Source organism: Manis pentadactyla, chromosome 15 (genome assembly GCF_030020395.1).
Source record: "Manis pentadactyla isolate mManPen7 chromosome 15, mManPen7.hap1, whole genome shotgun sequence".
In the NCBI taxonomy this organism is placed as follows: domain Eukaryota; kingdom Metazoa; phylum Chordata; class Mammalia; order Pholidota; family Manidae; genus Manis; species Manis pentadactyla.
This window is the reverse complement of record NC_080033.1, coordinates 6,922,245-6,939,765: the sequence shown is the minus strand read 5'-3', so window position 1 is coordinate 6,939,765 and position 17,521 is coordinate 6,922,245. Positions and strand designations below refer to the sequence as shown.

The following is a 17,521-nucleotide window of genomic DNA, read 5'->3' as shown; positions in this document are numbered from 1 at the left end:
GTGACGGCTAGGCAGGGCGGGGAGGGGCCGGGGAGGCCCCTGGGCAGAGGGGAGGCTCCCCAACCCCCCTTCGCAGACTAAGGAGGGGCTGGGGTGTGTCTTGGGGCAGAGCAAGGAAGAGGCGTGCATCCACATGGGTAAAGACACACACTGACACACAGTGGGCTTTGTCACACACAACAGCCTGCACCGTGTAGTACACACCTACACTCAGCCACACCCGGACACCACTCGAGACTGGGTCACATACCCTCACACACACAGTATGGCCGGAGCGGGAACCTAACGCACATGGGCACACAACACACAACCTACAGCAAGTGACTCACAACTCCCGACAAGCTCTGAAACCCCCAGCCACACCCAGACACCACACACATGGTGTGACACACGCCAGCACTCAGCGAGGCAGGCAGGGCCTCGTGTTGACACAGCCACTCACATATTGTCCCCACGCAGGCACAAACATTGCAGTGAAAATCGTCAACTTCTCTGATACAAGAGCCCAAACCAGACAGGGTGATGCACACCCATAGCTACACAAACACAATAGCTACCGCGTGTGCCACAGATGCTCAGTATAGGTTGACATGGTGATACCCAAATGGTACCCATGATGCATGTATATGAACAATGCACTCAGTGTCTCCCACATCACGCACTGTGGAATGATACCCAATGCATGCAGACACACAACACTTAGGGATAACCCATGGCAGTTCCCGGTCATATCACAGCACGTGGCAATGCAAGCACGTATGAGTGATTCACAGTACATGACTCACCCCAGTGCACAACATGCCTGGGTGCACAGTGCCATTCAAATGTAGAACTGGGGACAATCCCCGCTTACACATGCAGGAACCCAAACAGCATGCGACTAGAGGGAGACATGTGGATATGTGTTGGTGCATCCGTCCCACAGGACACATCCCAGAATGGTGCTCGGGGGGACGGGGGAGTGGCAGGACACCAGCCTCAGGGACGTTGAGGTCCAAACGCAGTGCACAGAGTAAAACACGCACCATCACCTCTGACTGACAAGCCCCATCTGAGCACCACAGGCAACTCCCATACGTGGTCTGGAACACCATATACTCCAACAGGTGTGGCCACACAAACACAACATGTACAGAGTGATACGCAAGCGCACAAGGACACAAAACACACTGACACAGTATTTCCCAACACACCCTTTCTCAAACTCCACATGTCACACGAAACAGCAGATATTACCCACGGACACAGCTAACACTTAGGCCAGGAACAACACCACACATGGCACCAGGGACACCCTCTGAGGTGGTGTAATACACAGCCGCACAAACACAACACAGCTTGAGTGCCGGCACCTGGACTGTGTTCTTGGCAGGGGAAGGAGAGGCCCCCCCCAAAATGGCCATTCACCTCAACATGGTGCACAGGGTCACGTCACTGAGTGATACACGGCTTTACATGCACAATGGCCACACAGAGACACAACACACACTGATGTGCAGAAGAGAGAGTGCAGGGAAGCATCTTGCACAGTGACTCCCAGAGTGACACACAATGTGCAAGGTGCCTGCCTGCAGCAGCCCAGAAGTAACACGTCTCTGTACACCCCATGTTTGGACAAAGATCAAAACCCTCCTACTGCAACACGTGGGGACACACTGGCATGGTGACACAAAACACCTTGCATAGTGTCACACACTGGTCTCGAGACAGACAGTGGTCCCATGGACACAACTCCCAGGGGAACACACAGGCACGGTCCCTATCCCCTCCCACATTATATGTCGTTACAGGAACACAGACCCACCAGCCACAGCAAAATGAGACTCTCACACACACACACACACACGTCTGGCCACACGCCAACACAACCCACACGGACACACCCAGAGACAGCAAACCACACACGCAGACACGCCCAGTGACAAACACCCAGCCTGTGCTGGTGCCCTAGCCCGTGGAACACACACGGTTCCCATGTGGCGCGAGACACGGCGGGAGAGTGATAGGGACACACCCAGGTGCATCCAGATACCACGCGCGTGTCCCCTCGGAGAAAACGCTGCCTCTGGGTGCTCTTGGGGCTGCAGCTGGGCCACCCCTGCCACCTGCCACCCTGAGGCACAGGTCTGCCCCCTCTCCTCCCTCTCCTCCCCAAAGGCACCTTCCTCAGTCTCCCCCACTCTGGAAGCCCCTGAGTTTGTCTTAATCTGTTTTTCTCTCCTTTATGCCTTTGTATCTTTCTGTCTCTTCTGGCCGTTTCTGTCTCTCTGAGTATCTCTGACAGTCTCTGTCCATTTGTCTGGTTCCATTTCTCTCTCTGGCCCTCTTTCTCCCTGTCTCTGCCTCTCTTGGCATCTCCGTCTCAGTCTCCATCTTTGTATCATGTTTCTTCTTTCATTCTCTCCGTCACCGTCTCTCTGCCTCCATGTGTGTCTCTGTGTCCATTGGTGAATGTGTCTGTTTCCTTTCTCTGTGTCTCTTGCTCTCTGACTCTGTGCTCTCTGTCCCGTCTCATTGTCTCTTACTGCCTCTAGGTCTCCGTCTTGTGACTCAGTTTCTCTCACTCTCTACCTTCAGACCTCCCTCTCTCTGTCTCTGCTGCTGTCTCTGAGCCTCTCTGTGCCTGTCTCTGCCTCAGTTTCTCTCCTCTGTTCAGCCTTGCCCCTTCTAGTTCCTTCCCAGCCCCACTCAGGGGCCAAGGGCCAAAGACACAGAAACTGCGGCCACCGAGAGAGTCAGAGGCCATGGAACAGAGACCTCTGGCCTGGCCCCTCCAGCCGGAGACAGATGGAGAGATCTTGAGGGGTGCAGTGGGGGGAGAGAGAAGGAGAGAGGATTTTAAAAAATCAAAGAGATGGAGAGAGAAGAGACCCAGGGGTGAAGAGAAAGCAGAAGACAGAATCGACATGGAAGTTAGAGCAGAGAGGGATTTTTTTCTTCCAAAGAGACAAGTAGGAGAGAAAAACTCGGTGAAGGCTGGGCATGGGAGATGCCGGGGTGGGCGGCAATGCGGTCACAGAGGGTAGGGTGCTGCCTCCACGGGTAGGTTCTGGGCTGGGGGAGTGGTGGTCATCTGGTGGGACACACTGCCGCAGAGCCAGCTCCCTCCTGTCCTGGGGGGGGCGGTGCGGGGGGAGGGGGTGACTCAGGGCCCCAGAGCTTCCTGTGACTCAGCCTTAGTCCAAACCCTGGAGCAGGGAGTTGGGGTGGAGGGGAGAGGGGTGTCTGTAAAACGGAGGGAGGCAGAACCCTGGAGGACCTCTATATGCCTGGGTTGGCCTTAGGCTGCTGCACGGGGCTTTGAGGGGAGGAGGGCCCTTGGGTGGGAGCTCCTGGGTCTGAGCAGGGAGGGGCCGGGGACCTGGACCCCTGGGTCTGGGGGAGGAGGGGCCGGGAACCTGGACCCCTGGGTCTGGGGGAGGAGGGGCTGGAGGCCTGGACTCCTGGGTCTGAGGGAGGGGCCGGGGGCCTGGACCCCTGGGTCTGGGGGAGGAGGGGCCGGGAACCTGGACCCCTGGGTCTGGGGGAGGAGGGGCCAGGGGCCTGGACCCCTGGGTCTGGGGGAGGAGGGGCCGGGGACCTGGACCCCTGGGTCTGGGGGAGGAGGGTCTGGAGGCCTGGACTCCTGGGTCTGGGGGAGGAGGGGCTGGAGGCCTGGACCCCTGGGTCTGGGGGAGGAGGGGCCGGGGACCTGGACCCCTGGGTCTGGGGGAGGAGGGTCTGGAGGCCTGGACTCCTGGGTCTGAGGGAGGGGCCGGGGACCTGGACCCCTGGGTCTGAGGGAGGGGCCGGGGACCTGGACCCCTGGGTCTGGGGGAGGAGGGGCCGGGGGCCTGGACCCCTGGGTCTGGGGGAGGAGGGGCTGGAGGCCTGGACTCCTGGGTCTGAGGGAGGGGCCGGGGGCCTGGACCCCTGGGTCTGGGGGAGGAGGGGCCGGGGACCTGGACCCCTGGGTCTTGGGGAGGAGGGGCCGGGGGCCTGGACCCCTGGGTCTTGGGGAGGAGAGGCCGGGGGCCTGGACCCCTGGGTCTGGGGGAGGAGGGGCTGGAGGCCTGGACTCCTGGGTCTGAGGCGGCCGGTGGAACTGGATCGCACTCCTAGTCTAGGAAGGCTGGAGGAACTGATTCCAAAGTCCCTAAGACTTTTCATTGGCCTGGTCCCAGCTGCCACACCTTCATCCCAGCCCCATCTCCGGGCCTGGAAAGGACCCAGGGGCCTTGGGGCCCAGCAGGAAGAGGCCAAGGACAAAGGGTTGTTTTAACAGGGAAGGGTGGCAGAGGGGAGTGAAGAGGGTGTCTCAGGCGGAAAGGTCACTCGTCGCCTGGGGCCTGCGCAGGGGAGGGCGGGGCTGAGCCCCAGGGAAAGACATCCTGGAAGTCTGAGGCCAGTGGCGGCGATTCCTCCGCTGCTCCTTATGAAGTGGGCCCTGGGGCTTCAGGGCGTTGGGCTGCTGTCGCCTTGTGGCGGCCTTGGGGACTGCAGGCACTCTGTCTCCTCGATCCCGTCCTGTATCATGGCCTCAGGGAGCTTGAGGGCTGAAAGAAGTCTCCTGGTTTATCAATCTCTCTTGTGCTTTCGCTCTCTGTGTATCTGTCTGCTGCTCTCTCTGAATCTCACTGGCTTTGCATCTTAGTGTTTCTGCCTCCTCGTCTTGTCTTCAAATGCACGCTGTTTTCTTTTCTCTTTTTTCCTTCTCTCTCTTTTTATTTTTTCATTTGTATCTCCATGTTCCCCAATGAAAAATTATGTATAGTTGACCCTTGAACAACATGGGGATCCTCCATGCAGTCAAAAATCCGTGTATAACTTTTGACTCCCTAAAACCTAACTACAAACAGCCTACTGTTGATCAGAAGCCTTATTGGTAATGTAAACAATTAACCCATATTTTGTGTGCTATAAGTATTATATGCTGTAGTCTTAGAATAAGGTAAGCTAGAGAAAGTGTTTTTTCAAATTGGCACAAATATCCAAAAAATTGTTCCAGTCTATTTATTGAAAAAAAATCCATGTGTAAGTGGATGTATGCAGTTCAAACCCATGTCATCAAGGGTCAGCTGCATGTTATGTTAAATTATGTATATTATATATGTATATGTCTCACAATCTGGGAGTCCAGAGACCGTGGGATGAGCCTTGACATAACCACTGACTTTATTGTGTAGACTATAATACACAGGCAGACCTCAGGTCACAATTAGCTTTGCTATCGTTGGCTGTGTGTCCTGGAAAGTGGGAATTGATGATATCTATGTCAGGGTTGCTTGCGGGTTTGCTGAGGTGGAATGTCCAGAGTCCCCCCCCACCCCAGAACCTGGTACTGGTTAAGTACTCGTGGTACATTGTCTCTCAAGCTGGCTGCCAATAATCCCCTCCCCCCATCTGTGCTGACATGTGGCTTCTCCCACCAAAAGGTAGAGTCTATTTTCCTTCCCCTTCTGGCTGGCTTGGGACTTGCTTTGACTAATTAAATGTAGCAGAAATGATGCTGGGTCAGCTCCAGGTCCAGTTCTTACGAGAACTAGAAGCTTTTGTTCTCTCCGAACTCTAAGATCACCATGCTGTGAAGAAGCCCAAGCTAGTCATGTGGAGAAGCTATGCAGAGGAGAAACAAGGCACCCTGGCCAAAAGCTCAGTCTGGCCCCAACTGGGTGCAGTCACACGAGCAGCCTTTGCAGAGACCAGCAGACGTGCCCAGTCAACCCTCAAACTCATGGGAAAAAGTAAACTTTTTGCTTGAAGACACTGAATTTTGGAATGGCTTGTTACATGATAATAACAATAAATATACTCTTTTGTTCACTTTTGTGTTTGAAGTTTTCCATAATAAAAAGTGTGTGTGTGTGTGTGTGTATACACACAAACATATGAATATGTATAGATGTGTGTGTGAATAGATAATGGACTTTGTTGTATTTTGTAACTTGCAGCTGGTATCATTTTCCTTTCTTTTGGCCTCTGGGTCTTTCTTGACTCTTTCAGTCTCTGCTTGTCATTCATAGTTTCCTGTCTCTGTTTCCTTCTCTCAGTGTGTCTACTCCTGTCTTGCCAAGACTCCTCCTGCCACTTTCCCCTTCACTTACTCTGCTCCCCCACATTGACCTTCTTGATGATCCTCAAACCTGTCAAGCTCTTTGCTGCCTCAAGGTCTTGGCACTTGCTTTTCCCTCTGCCTGAAAGCCTTTACCTCCAAACTCCTCATGGATTGTCCCTCACTTTATCTAGTTCTCTGCTCTAATATAGTCTCTTTTTTGACCATGTCTTTGAAAATGGGTCAGTGATCCCAATGTCATTATGGGTCCCCTCCCACCCCGAAATAATACTGTATCCAATTTTATTGCTTTGTCTTTATTATGGCACCTAGGGCCATTAAATGATCCTGTTTTCTTATGTGACTGTTGTTTAGGACTGGGATCTTGCCACCCCCAATGTCCAGAACAGTGCCTGGCACGTAGAAGATGCTCAATGGGCATTTGCAGAAGGAATGCTCTTATTCAATGGTACCGCTTGGCTCTCCTTCAGCTCTCCCCTCTTAGCCTGTGGCACACCGTCCTGGAGCCAGGAAGGAGGTCATTTCCGCATTTCCCAGGTCTTCCTTTCCCCTCATTAGTTGAGTTGCTGTCTGTGGTTCTGAGACCTAATGCAGATCTGTCCTTGGTGCTGACCAGGCCTCCCACCTCCACTGAGCTGGGAAGGCAGAGGAATCTTGGGAAAGGGGTGATGTGTGTATGATTCAGGCATAGGGTCATCAGGATCACTGACAGAAGGAAGACATCTGAGTTCCCAAGGGAGGGAATACCTGGGTCACTGGGAGTTCAATAGGTATTTGTTTTATCTATCTATCATCTACTCATGTATACGTGCATTCATATATATACTTTTTATTATGGAAAACTTCAAAGCTACAGAAGTGCTCGGAAGAGCACAAAAAACCTGCAAGTGCCCATTTAACAACTACCAACTCATAGTTAATTGCATTTCATCTATGCCTCCACCCATTTCCTCACTTCCTCTGTTATTTTAATGCAAATCCCAGACATGATATCATTTAATTATATGTGGTGTTTTAAAGTTTGTCTCTTTCTGTTGACGTATGGCTTACACATTGTGAACTCACAAGCCTTAAGTGTACAGATCGATGCAGTCTCCCTGTGTATGGGCATGTGTGACCTCCACCTTGATGGATCCATCGAGCATCTCCATCGTCACAGCACCCTCTCCCAGTGGATTCACCAGAGATAGCCAGTATCCTGGCCTCTGTCACCAAAAATTAAAAAGCTAAAATATGGGAGTCCAAAGACTTAGACTCTAGCCTTGCCTTTGATGTTGGAATTATTCTTATTTTGTATAAAATACGACATACATGCAGAAAGTGCATAAAAGAAAGAGGTCTGTTTTGGGCAGATAATTATAAAGGGATCCCCATGCGCAGGCCATGCAGAGAGAATATTGCCACTACTCAGAAATGCTCTGTGAGCTCCTTTATGACCCAACTCCCTTCCCAGCCTTGAGGGGAAACCACTGCCCTCACTCATAAGGAACTCTACTCGTCCTAACCCACGGTCCTCACACACTATTTTCTCGGTCCCTCCTTCTTACTCCAGCCCTTAGACACTATGTGGCCCCTGGTCCTGGAGACCGTGAGAGACCCCCTCACCAGCCTCTTTCCTGGCCTCCCTGCCTCCATTCTTACCTCCTCCTGCTCTGTCCCCTGCATGGTCTCAGGGAAAGCTTCCCATCACCTGGCTCCCACCATGCCTCTCCCTTGCTCTAAGCCTTTCCATGGATCCCCATTGGCTGTAGGGGAAAGTTGGGAAACTATCCTCACCCGACATGTTAGGCCTTTCAGGTGCCCTGTCACCCTCTTCATCTTCATCTCCCTCCTCACACTTCGTGCACAGACCAAGCCTTTGAGCACGCTGTCCTTCCTGCCTGGAAGCCCTCCCTCCTGCTTCTTTGCTGATTCTGATTAGTCATTTAGGTGTCTTCTCAGAGATTCATTCCTATCAGAAGCTTTCACTGGTCTTAACCTTCAGACACTTGTACTTCATGCTTTACTCGTGAGCCCCTGAGTTTTTCCATGTCTCCTTTCAGACCAGGAGGGCAGGGTTGGGTCTGACTCATTGCCGGCTCCATGGCACTACCCAGCTCAAAAGAATAGGTTACAAATGTTTGTTTACTGTTTCTCCCTGCAGCTCCATCTGTCTCTTACTTGTTCCTGTCTCTGTCTCGCTGTCTCCTTGCAATTTAACAAATGTTTCTTTAGGCCTTGGCGTGGGCCAGGCCGTCTACCTGGAATGCTGTTCCTCATCCTGTCCACCTGATCACCTCTACCCATCCTTCAGGACCCAGCACAGGATCCACCCTCCATGCAGTCACCCCTGATGCCCTGACTCTAATCAGAGGCTCCTTCCCTACCTGTCAGTCCTCACACCCCAAGCACTCCCCTCTTTCCTGCCCTGATCTATTTGGGAACAATGGTCATCTGGGCTCTAGTCTGCGTTCCCGAGTCACACCAAGAACTCCTCGAGGAGCTGGGTTTTCCAGGATCACCAAGAACAGAAGAATGAATTACAAATGTATACTGAATCTCTCCTGGGATTACTTCTGCCTCTGTACCTCTGTCTTTGTATGAACCAGCCCCTCTGCCTGGAATGCTGTTCCCTTCTCGGTCCATATGGCATGATTTAAGACTTGTTGCCAGGTTCTTCCTCTGGCACCAACCCCGATGTATCCTTCCCTCAACTCTGGCTCCTCTAGTACCTGTACATCACTCCACTGGAGGCTTGTGGCTGAGTGTGTGTCCGCCTCTCCCATCAGACCAGGACCAGGGCTAGGACTCACCTCCGTGGCCCGAGTGCGCAGTGCAAGGCCAGGAACATAGCAAGAACTCACTGAATGATGGGTTTCAATATGCATAAATCTGAATTGGGTAAATTGAATTATTTCCCTACCACATTGCAGCCTCATTTCCAAGTAGTCCTCTGTGTAAATGGAAATTTGGAGGAGTGTGAGAGGAGAAAGGGAGCCCACCTCTCATAAAGTCCCTCCCAGGACTACAGAATGTCTTCTCCACTGTGTGGAACGCACAGCGAGGCTTCTGACCAGGGACCTCATCAGCAGCCAAGGATATGTGGCAATGGGCTCATGCCCAGAGATTTCACTGGTCTTACCTCTCACCCCATCAACTAGATGAAGCTCGCCTGATAAAACAATGGGAGGATTTAGTCACTGTTGTCAGCTGGGAGCTAACACCCTGACTGATGGGGTTCTGCTGTACAGGATAAAGTTTATGATTGGAGCTGATGATTGATATACAACACTGTCCCTCAGTGGCCCGAATACATGTGTCTGGGCGTCAGTGGGTGGCAGCGGCTCCTCTTACTTTTATATCTACTACCCACTTGCAGAATGTTTGCTTCCTGTCCCCACAACTAGGAGCTCCACTGGCTTGGAGCTCTTGGCTCCCAAGGAAAGAATGCTTCCACCAGAAGACACAGCAGTGGTTCTGCTGAATTGGACGGTGAGACTGCCACCTGGCCATTCTGGGCTCTTCGTGCCACGGAACCAATGGACCAGCGGAGGAGAGGATTATTTTCTGGGTTGATTGGCCTCAGTCACCAAGGGAAATAAAGTTACTGCTACACAGTGGAACACCAGGCCTGCAACCCAATGCATTCTCTGGAGCACTTCTCAAAGCTTCTGTGTCCAATAGAAAAGACAACCAAAAAGTAAAATCAGAAAAGGACCACTAAAGATCCAGGCCTTTGAGGAATGATGGTTTGGGTCATCTCACTAGTTAAAAAAACAGCAACCAGTTGACGGCAAAGGAAACATGGAATGAATGATGGAAAAGGGAAATTAAACATATCAGCTATGGTCTTATGACCATTCACAAGCGAGAACTGTAATTATAATAACTGTAATAACTGCATATTTTCTTCTTTGTTTTTTTCCTTCCTTCCTTCTTAGCTTTTCCTGTATTTCTCTGTCCATCTACTGATTTCCTTTTGTCTTGCTTCTTCCTTCCCTTTATTATCTTATGAAGGATCGGTGGTGCTCCTGATGTTTGTAAATGAAAATTGTGTCGGTAGCAGCCATCCTCCTTCTCCACTGCATTTTCAAAGCCAGGTATTTCTTGTGCACTGCAGTTAGGAGCCATCAGTAGCTAGTTGTTGAATGAATAGTTACAAATGGCTAAAAATTCAAACGGATGACCACAGAACAAGATTACAAGATCCGTGTGTGAAGGGGTAGGCAAAACGAATGGCATGCAAATTTAAGTCCATCCAGTCAGAATGCAGATAATAAAAATATTAAACATCATTTGGAAAATTCACATCCAATCAACAGATTAGAGACCTATTTTCTGGATCTACGCATCTGTCAGTCCTTTTCATTCAATGTGTTCTCTAACACACTGGGGTTCATGTCATGAGCTGATGAACCAAAGTCTTTATCCCGTTGCTCATTGGTTGCAACCAAATGGACAATTTTAAGAAAGGGGTATGCTCGATTCCCCGCCTTTGCCATTTCTGTGTCAAGAAAGTTTAAAATTTTTTTTCAAGACCTTTTATTGAGAATGATAGATGGGTAGATAGATAGATGGATAGGTATCACAAATCATAAGCAATAGTGCAACTGATTCTGGGGTCAAGAAACACAAGGACCAGAACCCACAAATCCACTTGTCATCTCTTCCAGTCACCCCCCAAGGATAAGCACTCTCCTGTCTTCTGATTAGATGCATTAGTTTGGCCTACTTTTGGACTTCGTGTAAATGGAATTGTAAATGGAATCACACAGAATGGTCTGCTGTGTCTTTATTGTTTTGCTCAGCACTGTCCTGAGGCTAAGCCAGGCTGTTGCGTGCGGCTGCACTGTTCATTCCCCGGGCTGAACCGTAATCCAGTTTGTGAACAGGTCGCAACTTATTTATCCATGCTCCTGTTGATAGGTATTTGGATCGTTTCCAGTTTGTGGCTATTGTGAACTGTCCTTCTAGGAACATTCTAGGACATGTCTTTCGGGAGAAACATATAAACTACTTTCTGCCGGGGAGTTTTACTCAGGGAGGTATACCAGTATGTTCTGCATTCTGATGAAGCGCCCTGTGCAAACTGAAGTGCTCTTAGCTTAGACTGAAGCAGGCTTGATGGGTCCAGCACCCAACTGTTGCTTCTCACTCCCTTCCATCTGTCTCTTTGGTAAATGGCACTGCCGTTTACTCTGTTCCTCAGCCCAAAACCTCTGGGTGTTCTTGGGTCTTTCTTTCCCACTTACCCCTCAACCAAAGTTTCAAGTCCTGCCAACTCTGCCAACACAATCGACCCCTTACCCCATCCCTCACCCTACCTGTGACCACTCCCATCACTGTTCATCTGCACTGGGGCAGTAGGCACCTCCTATGTCCCGGCTTCCATACTTGCCACAGAGATCCTTTTCAAAGACAAAGCATGCACACAAGATGACATGCTGCAGGACTCCATTTCTATGAAGTTCAAAATTAGGCAACACTGATTTATGGTAGACGTCTGACTAATGGTTACCTCTGGGGTGAGAAAGTTCCCATGCAAGGTTACATGGGAGACTTTCGGGGTGGGGACTGGAAATGTTCTAGATCTTGATGCAGGTTACTCAGATGTATACATATGGAAAATTTAAACTTTATGTGTTTAACTCTATGTACTTTATATCTTGATGAAAAAGTCACATATGTACTTATGTATGTATATTACATACCTATATAATACACATAATAGCATATTACACATATAACACTATATAATGACATATGTAGAAATCATGGCAGCCCCCTGTTATAAGTCCTCCAATGGATTCTGTATCAGTTTGGGTGTTTTCCTCTCCTCAGAAAAACAGAACTAGTAGGAGATACATATTAAGAGATTTATGGCAAGGAATTGGCTTATGTGACCTTGAGGGCTGGGCAGGCAGGTTGGAAATCGGTAGTGTAGGCGGTCAGGAAAGGCAGGCTGGAACTCTCAGTCACAGGCTGAAGATGCTGTCCTCAGGTAGATTTACATCTCAGGAAAGCCTCAGCTCTGATCTTATGGTCTTTTCAGCTGACTGAATCAGGCCCACACAGATGATCTTGGATAATTTCCCTTTCTTAAAATCAACTGATCATGGACTTTAATCATATCTACAAAACACCTTCCCAGCAACACTGAGATTAGGGTTTGAATGAATAACTGATCCTGTAGTCTAGTCAATTTGACACATCAGACCGACTACCCCCACTGCAAACCACATTTGCAATACAATCCAAAGTGTGCTCTCCTCACTAGAAAGGTCAGTTCTTAAAGGTAGGGGAGGTCTACCCAGGTATACCCAAAAAAAGAACTTGCTTGTTTTGTTCACTGCTATATGCCCAGGAATTAGGACAATGCCTGGCACATAGGTGCTCAGTAAATGTGATGAATCAGTGAATGATATCCAGCTTCCCCTTCTATGTTAGGATGTGTAGACATCTAGAACCCTTCTCCTCTGGACCTCACAGGAGTGTAAGAGCACCTCTGAGATGCCTTTCTCTCCCAACGTCTGCCTTCTGAGGTAGAATTGAATGTGGGAGCTGTTCTTGCTATGCCACTTACTCAAAACACCACTCTTGCTGTGCCTCGAGCAAGTTGGCTGCAAAATGAGGATGCTATCCCTTTTTTACTTGCCTCACTGGGTCACTGGGGGGACCAAGTGGAGGAAAGGATGGGAAAGGACACTGTAAAGCATGTGCACAAGAGGATGTGTTGTAGGATTCCATGTATATGGAGTTCAGGTGCTCATGCAAGTGTCCAGAACACCCTTTGTTCCTTCCTACCTCCGGATCTTTGTCTAAGCATGTCTCCCTTCCTCTTACTTCTCTTTGCCAACACCTCTTTCTCCTTTAGGAGTTCGCTTCAGATTTACTTCCTCCAGGAAGTCTTCCCCCATCCCCACGGGTTGGAGAATTTTGCCTGGTTTCAGCTTTGCCTCAAGCGGTTGTCTGTCAAAGTAACCAACACCCAAGTGTCTGGGAGGTAGAGTTGCCTGATGATTCACGGAGCTGGAATCACATTCCTGGCTCTCCATTCATTGAGTACATGAGCTCAAGCGAGTGCCTTCACCTCCCATTTGCTCCTGGGGATTATGATAACAGCCCACTTATGCTGGGTGATTGTTGCGTCCCAGATACTCCATGTCATCTCATTCAGTCCTGACCACAACCGCTGTGGAGTAGGTTTTGTCATTTTTATAGGTTTTATTTTCACCTCTGCCTTACAGGTGAAGAAACACAGGCACAGAGAGGTTACGTAACTTGCCCAAGGTTACCCACAGGCTACAAGGTGCAGCTGGGATTCAAACCCATACAGCCTCCCTCGAGAGGCTGGGCTCCTAACTCCTAGGACGCACTGCCTCTGGAGCCTCTCATGATGGTACTGATCCAGACAGCACGGGCGCTCCGTTCTGGAGCTGGTCCTGGGCTCTGGAGGGGGCACAGGCAGCCGGGCTGTGGGGTGCCTATGCCGGGCTGGTGCCCAGTGACTAACAGCTATTGTCAGGAATGCTCTTCATGTGGGGCAGGATGTGGCTGTTTCTCCACACCTGGGGGTGCTGGGGCCCCAATTTCTCCCAGGCCTGCTGACAGGAAAAGGGCAAGGGAGACAGTAGGGAAGCAGGAGAGGGAGAGAGACAAGAGTACAATTCTTACTTGATATTTTCCAGTATCACAGGGGCTGAAGCCGAGAGAGAGGGGGGCTTGCACCCTGCCCCCGGCATCCGGCTCATGAGAGGACTGGAAGGGCTGTCTATGAGGGGAGCCAGGGGGATCCTCTCAGACTGCCCACCAGTAGGAGCACGGTGAGGAGCAGGGCCGGGAAGAGGGGCGCCAGGTGAGGAGCTGTGGACGGGGCGGGGGTGAAGGGCTGGGCCACGGCCCCCCCATTGCAGAGGCGCCCCTCACAGCAGGAGCCCTGGAGGTCGATATTTGTCCAGGGGCTGGTGGTGCCCGCGATGGTGCAGGAGGGCCGGTGGCAGCTTCTGATGTACACGGGGACTGAGAAGTTGCCTGGGGGCCGGGGCGGTGAGGAGCGGTCAGAACTGAGGGGCAGCTGCGCCTGAGCCTCTGCCTCACAGGCCGGGCGCACGGCGTGTCCCAGACTTACTTCGGGTCGCCGTCCTCAAACTAGGGCCCTGCCTCTCCTCCCCTCCGAGTGACGCCTCCTCCCTCAGTCCAGGGCCGTGGCGCCCTCCTGCGGGCCGGGACCAGGCCGCCTCCCTCAGGCCTGCCCTTCCCCCTGCCCCCCTCCCAGCCCCTCACCGACGGTCATTTGGCCATTGCCCTGGAAGCAGACGCTTTGGTCCTGGTGGCACTGAACCCGTCGGGACTTCTCCGGGGCGCAGTCCTTTGGGTGGATGCCCACGCAGGAGTAGCACTCGACGCCGCTGAGAGTCTGCGGGTCGGGCGCTGGCAAGAGCACATATACGCACAGCCGGCTATGGTTCCCGGGTACCGTGATGCGGGGTGCGCACCGCCCCCGGGCGCGCTCAGAGCCCCGCGCGGGGGCCGGGGGGCGGCGCCCAGCCGACGCCACGCCCCTCACGCCCGGGCCGGCCGCTCCCAGCCCCGCGCACCTGGGCTCAGGTTGGGGATGGTGTAGTGGTTCATCAGGTCGGCGTTGCACAAGTCGGTCGCGCAGCCGCGCACCACCGTGTAGTCGGGCGGCAGCGCGCGGGCGTTGGACCGCATCTGGCCGCTGGGCGGGCCTGTCCAGCAGCCTTTCTGCACCATGGTCACCGCGGCGCGGTACCCTGCGGGTGGGCGGGCGGGGAGGGGGGCCTGGTGCGCCGCCCCCACGCCCTGCGCTCCTCCTGGCCCCCCTCTCCCTGGCCCCCCTCTAGTCTGAAATCTCGCCCGCCCCTGCCCTCCCCGCCTCCGCGCTTCTCTCCCACGCACCTGGCTTCGCCCTGCCGCCCTCTCTCATCACCAGCCCTTTCCTGCGCAGTCCCCTTTCTCCTTCCTTCCCAGCCCCTCCCCCACCTCCTCTTCCTGCCCCCCGCCTCCTGGCCCTCATCCATCCCTTTCTTTCCCTGCCGCTTCCTCCTTCCCTCACCCCCCCATTTCTATCCTTATCCTTCCCTTCCTCTTCTACCCAGTTTCCCCAGAACTCTCGGCCCCTCCCTTCTCCGCCTTCCCTCCCTGATCTCTCCTCCTGGTCCCGCACCACCCCTTTCTCTCCTGCACTTCCTTCCTCCTTTTCCCGGTGCCTCCTGCCCCTCACCAGTGTCCACGGACAAGACAGCTTCGGAGCATCCGTGGAGACAGGAGATGTTGGGGAATTTCACGGCGCTGAGGTCAAAGGGCCCGAAGTAAATGTGTTGAAAGCTGTAGCACTGCAGGGCTTGGGACACTGCGGAGAGGAGCAAGGGTGGGGTGGGAAGAGCAGGCCGGGGATGAGCCTGTTTCAGGAACTCAGTCTCCGCCCTGCAGATGACAGCCACACTGGCCCTGCTGTTCTGCTCTGAGGGGACAGGCTTTGCTGCCCTGAGAGAACCAGGGCTGCTGCTGCAACTGGGGGCTGACTGTGCCTACGTCCTGGCCAAATAATGGCCTCTCCGCACCTGCCAGTCTGGTTTTCTTCCCCCCCACTAGGCTGTTTCACATCTCCACCCTCTTCCACGAAGCCCTCTCAGATTTAAATAAAGGAGGAAGTGATTCACTCCTGCTCTGCCCGTCCCTCTCCCAACTAAACTCACAATATCCAGTGGCACTACAAGGCCACTGATGGAAAATAAACACCTCAGAATGCGCAATGGGACACGCTGTCTCGCAGCGCTCACACACACACTCAGCTGGCCCCAGCGATACACACACACTTAAAACACTTAAACATCAACATACTCACAAAATAACAAAACTGACACAGGCTCATTCGAAGCCCACAAATATATATCCTGAATGCCTCCCATGCAGGATTTCCATCTTCACACGTAATGTAAGTACCACCTAGGCTCTCCAATCGAGCATTCCAAATCAGGGCACACGTCGCACACACGTAAGGTCATACTCACCGACAGAAAACCGTGCCGATACAGAAACGAAAACAACTCGCAGACAGACCCAGGAACAGGGAAGTCATGCCCAGAGGGAGACAAATACAGACCCAAGAATCACAGACACAAAAATGAGAGACCACATTTACGCAAAGTAGAGATACACAAAAAGAGACCCACAAACCATGCAATTTAAAATCACAGATGCAAGACACAAAGAGACATACAATACAGATACACAGAGAGACAGACAATACCTGCCACACACACAGAGATAAATACAGGCCTATGGAGCACAGAGATGAACAAACACAGAGACACAGATATACAAAGTTATATCCACGTTTCTTTTACAAAGACAGTGAAGATCAGTGATAAGCAGACCCATAAAGCCTTTGTTTAAATGCCCAAACATTGAAATCTGATCCAGAGAAACACTCACAAGCTCAGAGACTCAAGGACAGGCTGACACATGGACACACACAGCATCCAACTCTCTTCCACGGCTGGGCACACACACAGTCAGCAGCGTAGTCAGCCTTCTCCTCACACCTTTAGCTCCCCTCTTTGCAGCCTCATCAGGGGCAGTCCTGATAGGAGATTGTCCCTGTCCTTACCCAAACTGGAGAACAAATTGCCTGAGGTTGAGGCCCAGGTTCCCTGCCAGCTTGGAAAGAAGCCCCCTGGTTCCCCAGAGGTACCCTTGAATGGGAACATGAGCAAGGAGGCTGAGAAAGGCTGGGGTGGCTGGGAGAGATGCCAGAGAAAATGACTGATGGGGAGGACAGAGGAAGGGGGAGAAATGAGAAGGACACAGTCTCCAGGACTCCCCCAACCAAGACCCAGGCTCCCAGGCCCCCAGCCCCTCCTCCCCCAGACCCAGGGGTCCAGCCCCCCAGCCCCTCCTCCCTCAGTCCCAGGGGTCCAGGCCCCCAGCCCTCCTTCCTCAGACCCAGGCCCCCAGGGTCCCCAGCCCCTCCTCCCCCAGACCCAGGCCCCCAGGGCCCCTAACCTTTTTAACATTGGACTCGAAAGTCTGGATACCTTTCAGGCAGAGCACAGCACCAAAAAGGTGGAGCAGGATGGCTCTGGGAACAACCATGGCCAGGCTGTGGAGCTGAGCTGAGACACCAGGGACAGCTCCTCCTGCTCTGAATTCTGCCAGGCTGGTTCTCCCTGCTGAGCCCCAGGCGCCCGGCACCCCAGCCTGGCAGGGATTCCGCCACCCCCGCACCCTCCCTAACTTGGGCTGGTCTCCTCCTAGGTAATCATGATGGGGCCGTGATATGTCCTGGCTGCTGAGGAAAAGGGAAGCCTAGGGTTGGATTCATAGGCTTGAGGGCAGAGGTTGCTAGGGGCTCCCAAACCCTTAATTGGGGGAGATTTGTGTTTTGCAGGCTCTCTTTTTACCCCATTCCCCACACTGTGTTCTAGTCTGAGGATAGCACATGTGGCCTCTTAATTTCCCTTCTTT

General features: G+C 52.5%; 1 protein-coding gene across 1 annotated transcript; it reads right to left on the bottom strand.

Moving 5' to 3' along the window:
- Positions 1-13,231: 13,231 nt before the first annotated feature.
- On the bottom strand, positions 13,232-17,085 carry LYPD5 (LY6/PLAUR domain containing 5). Its single transcript, XM_057492982.1, has 6 exons — positions 17,060-17,085; positions 15,276-15,478; positions 14,629-14,805; positions 14,315-14,461; positions 13,842-14,062; positions 13,232-13,632 (listed from the first exon to the last, which is right to left on the bottom strand). The coding sequence occupies exons 1-6, from the start codon at positions 17,068-17,070 to the stop codon at positions 13,540-13,542; spliced, it is 852 nt and encodes a 283-aa protein (XP_057348965.1). The 5' UTR covers positions 17,071-17,085; the 3' UTR covers positions 13,232-13,539.
- Positions 17,086-17,521: the final 436 nt, after the last annotated feature.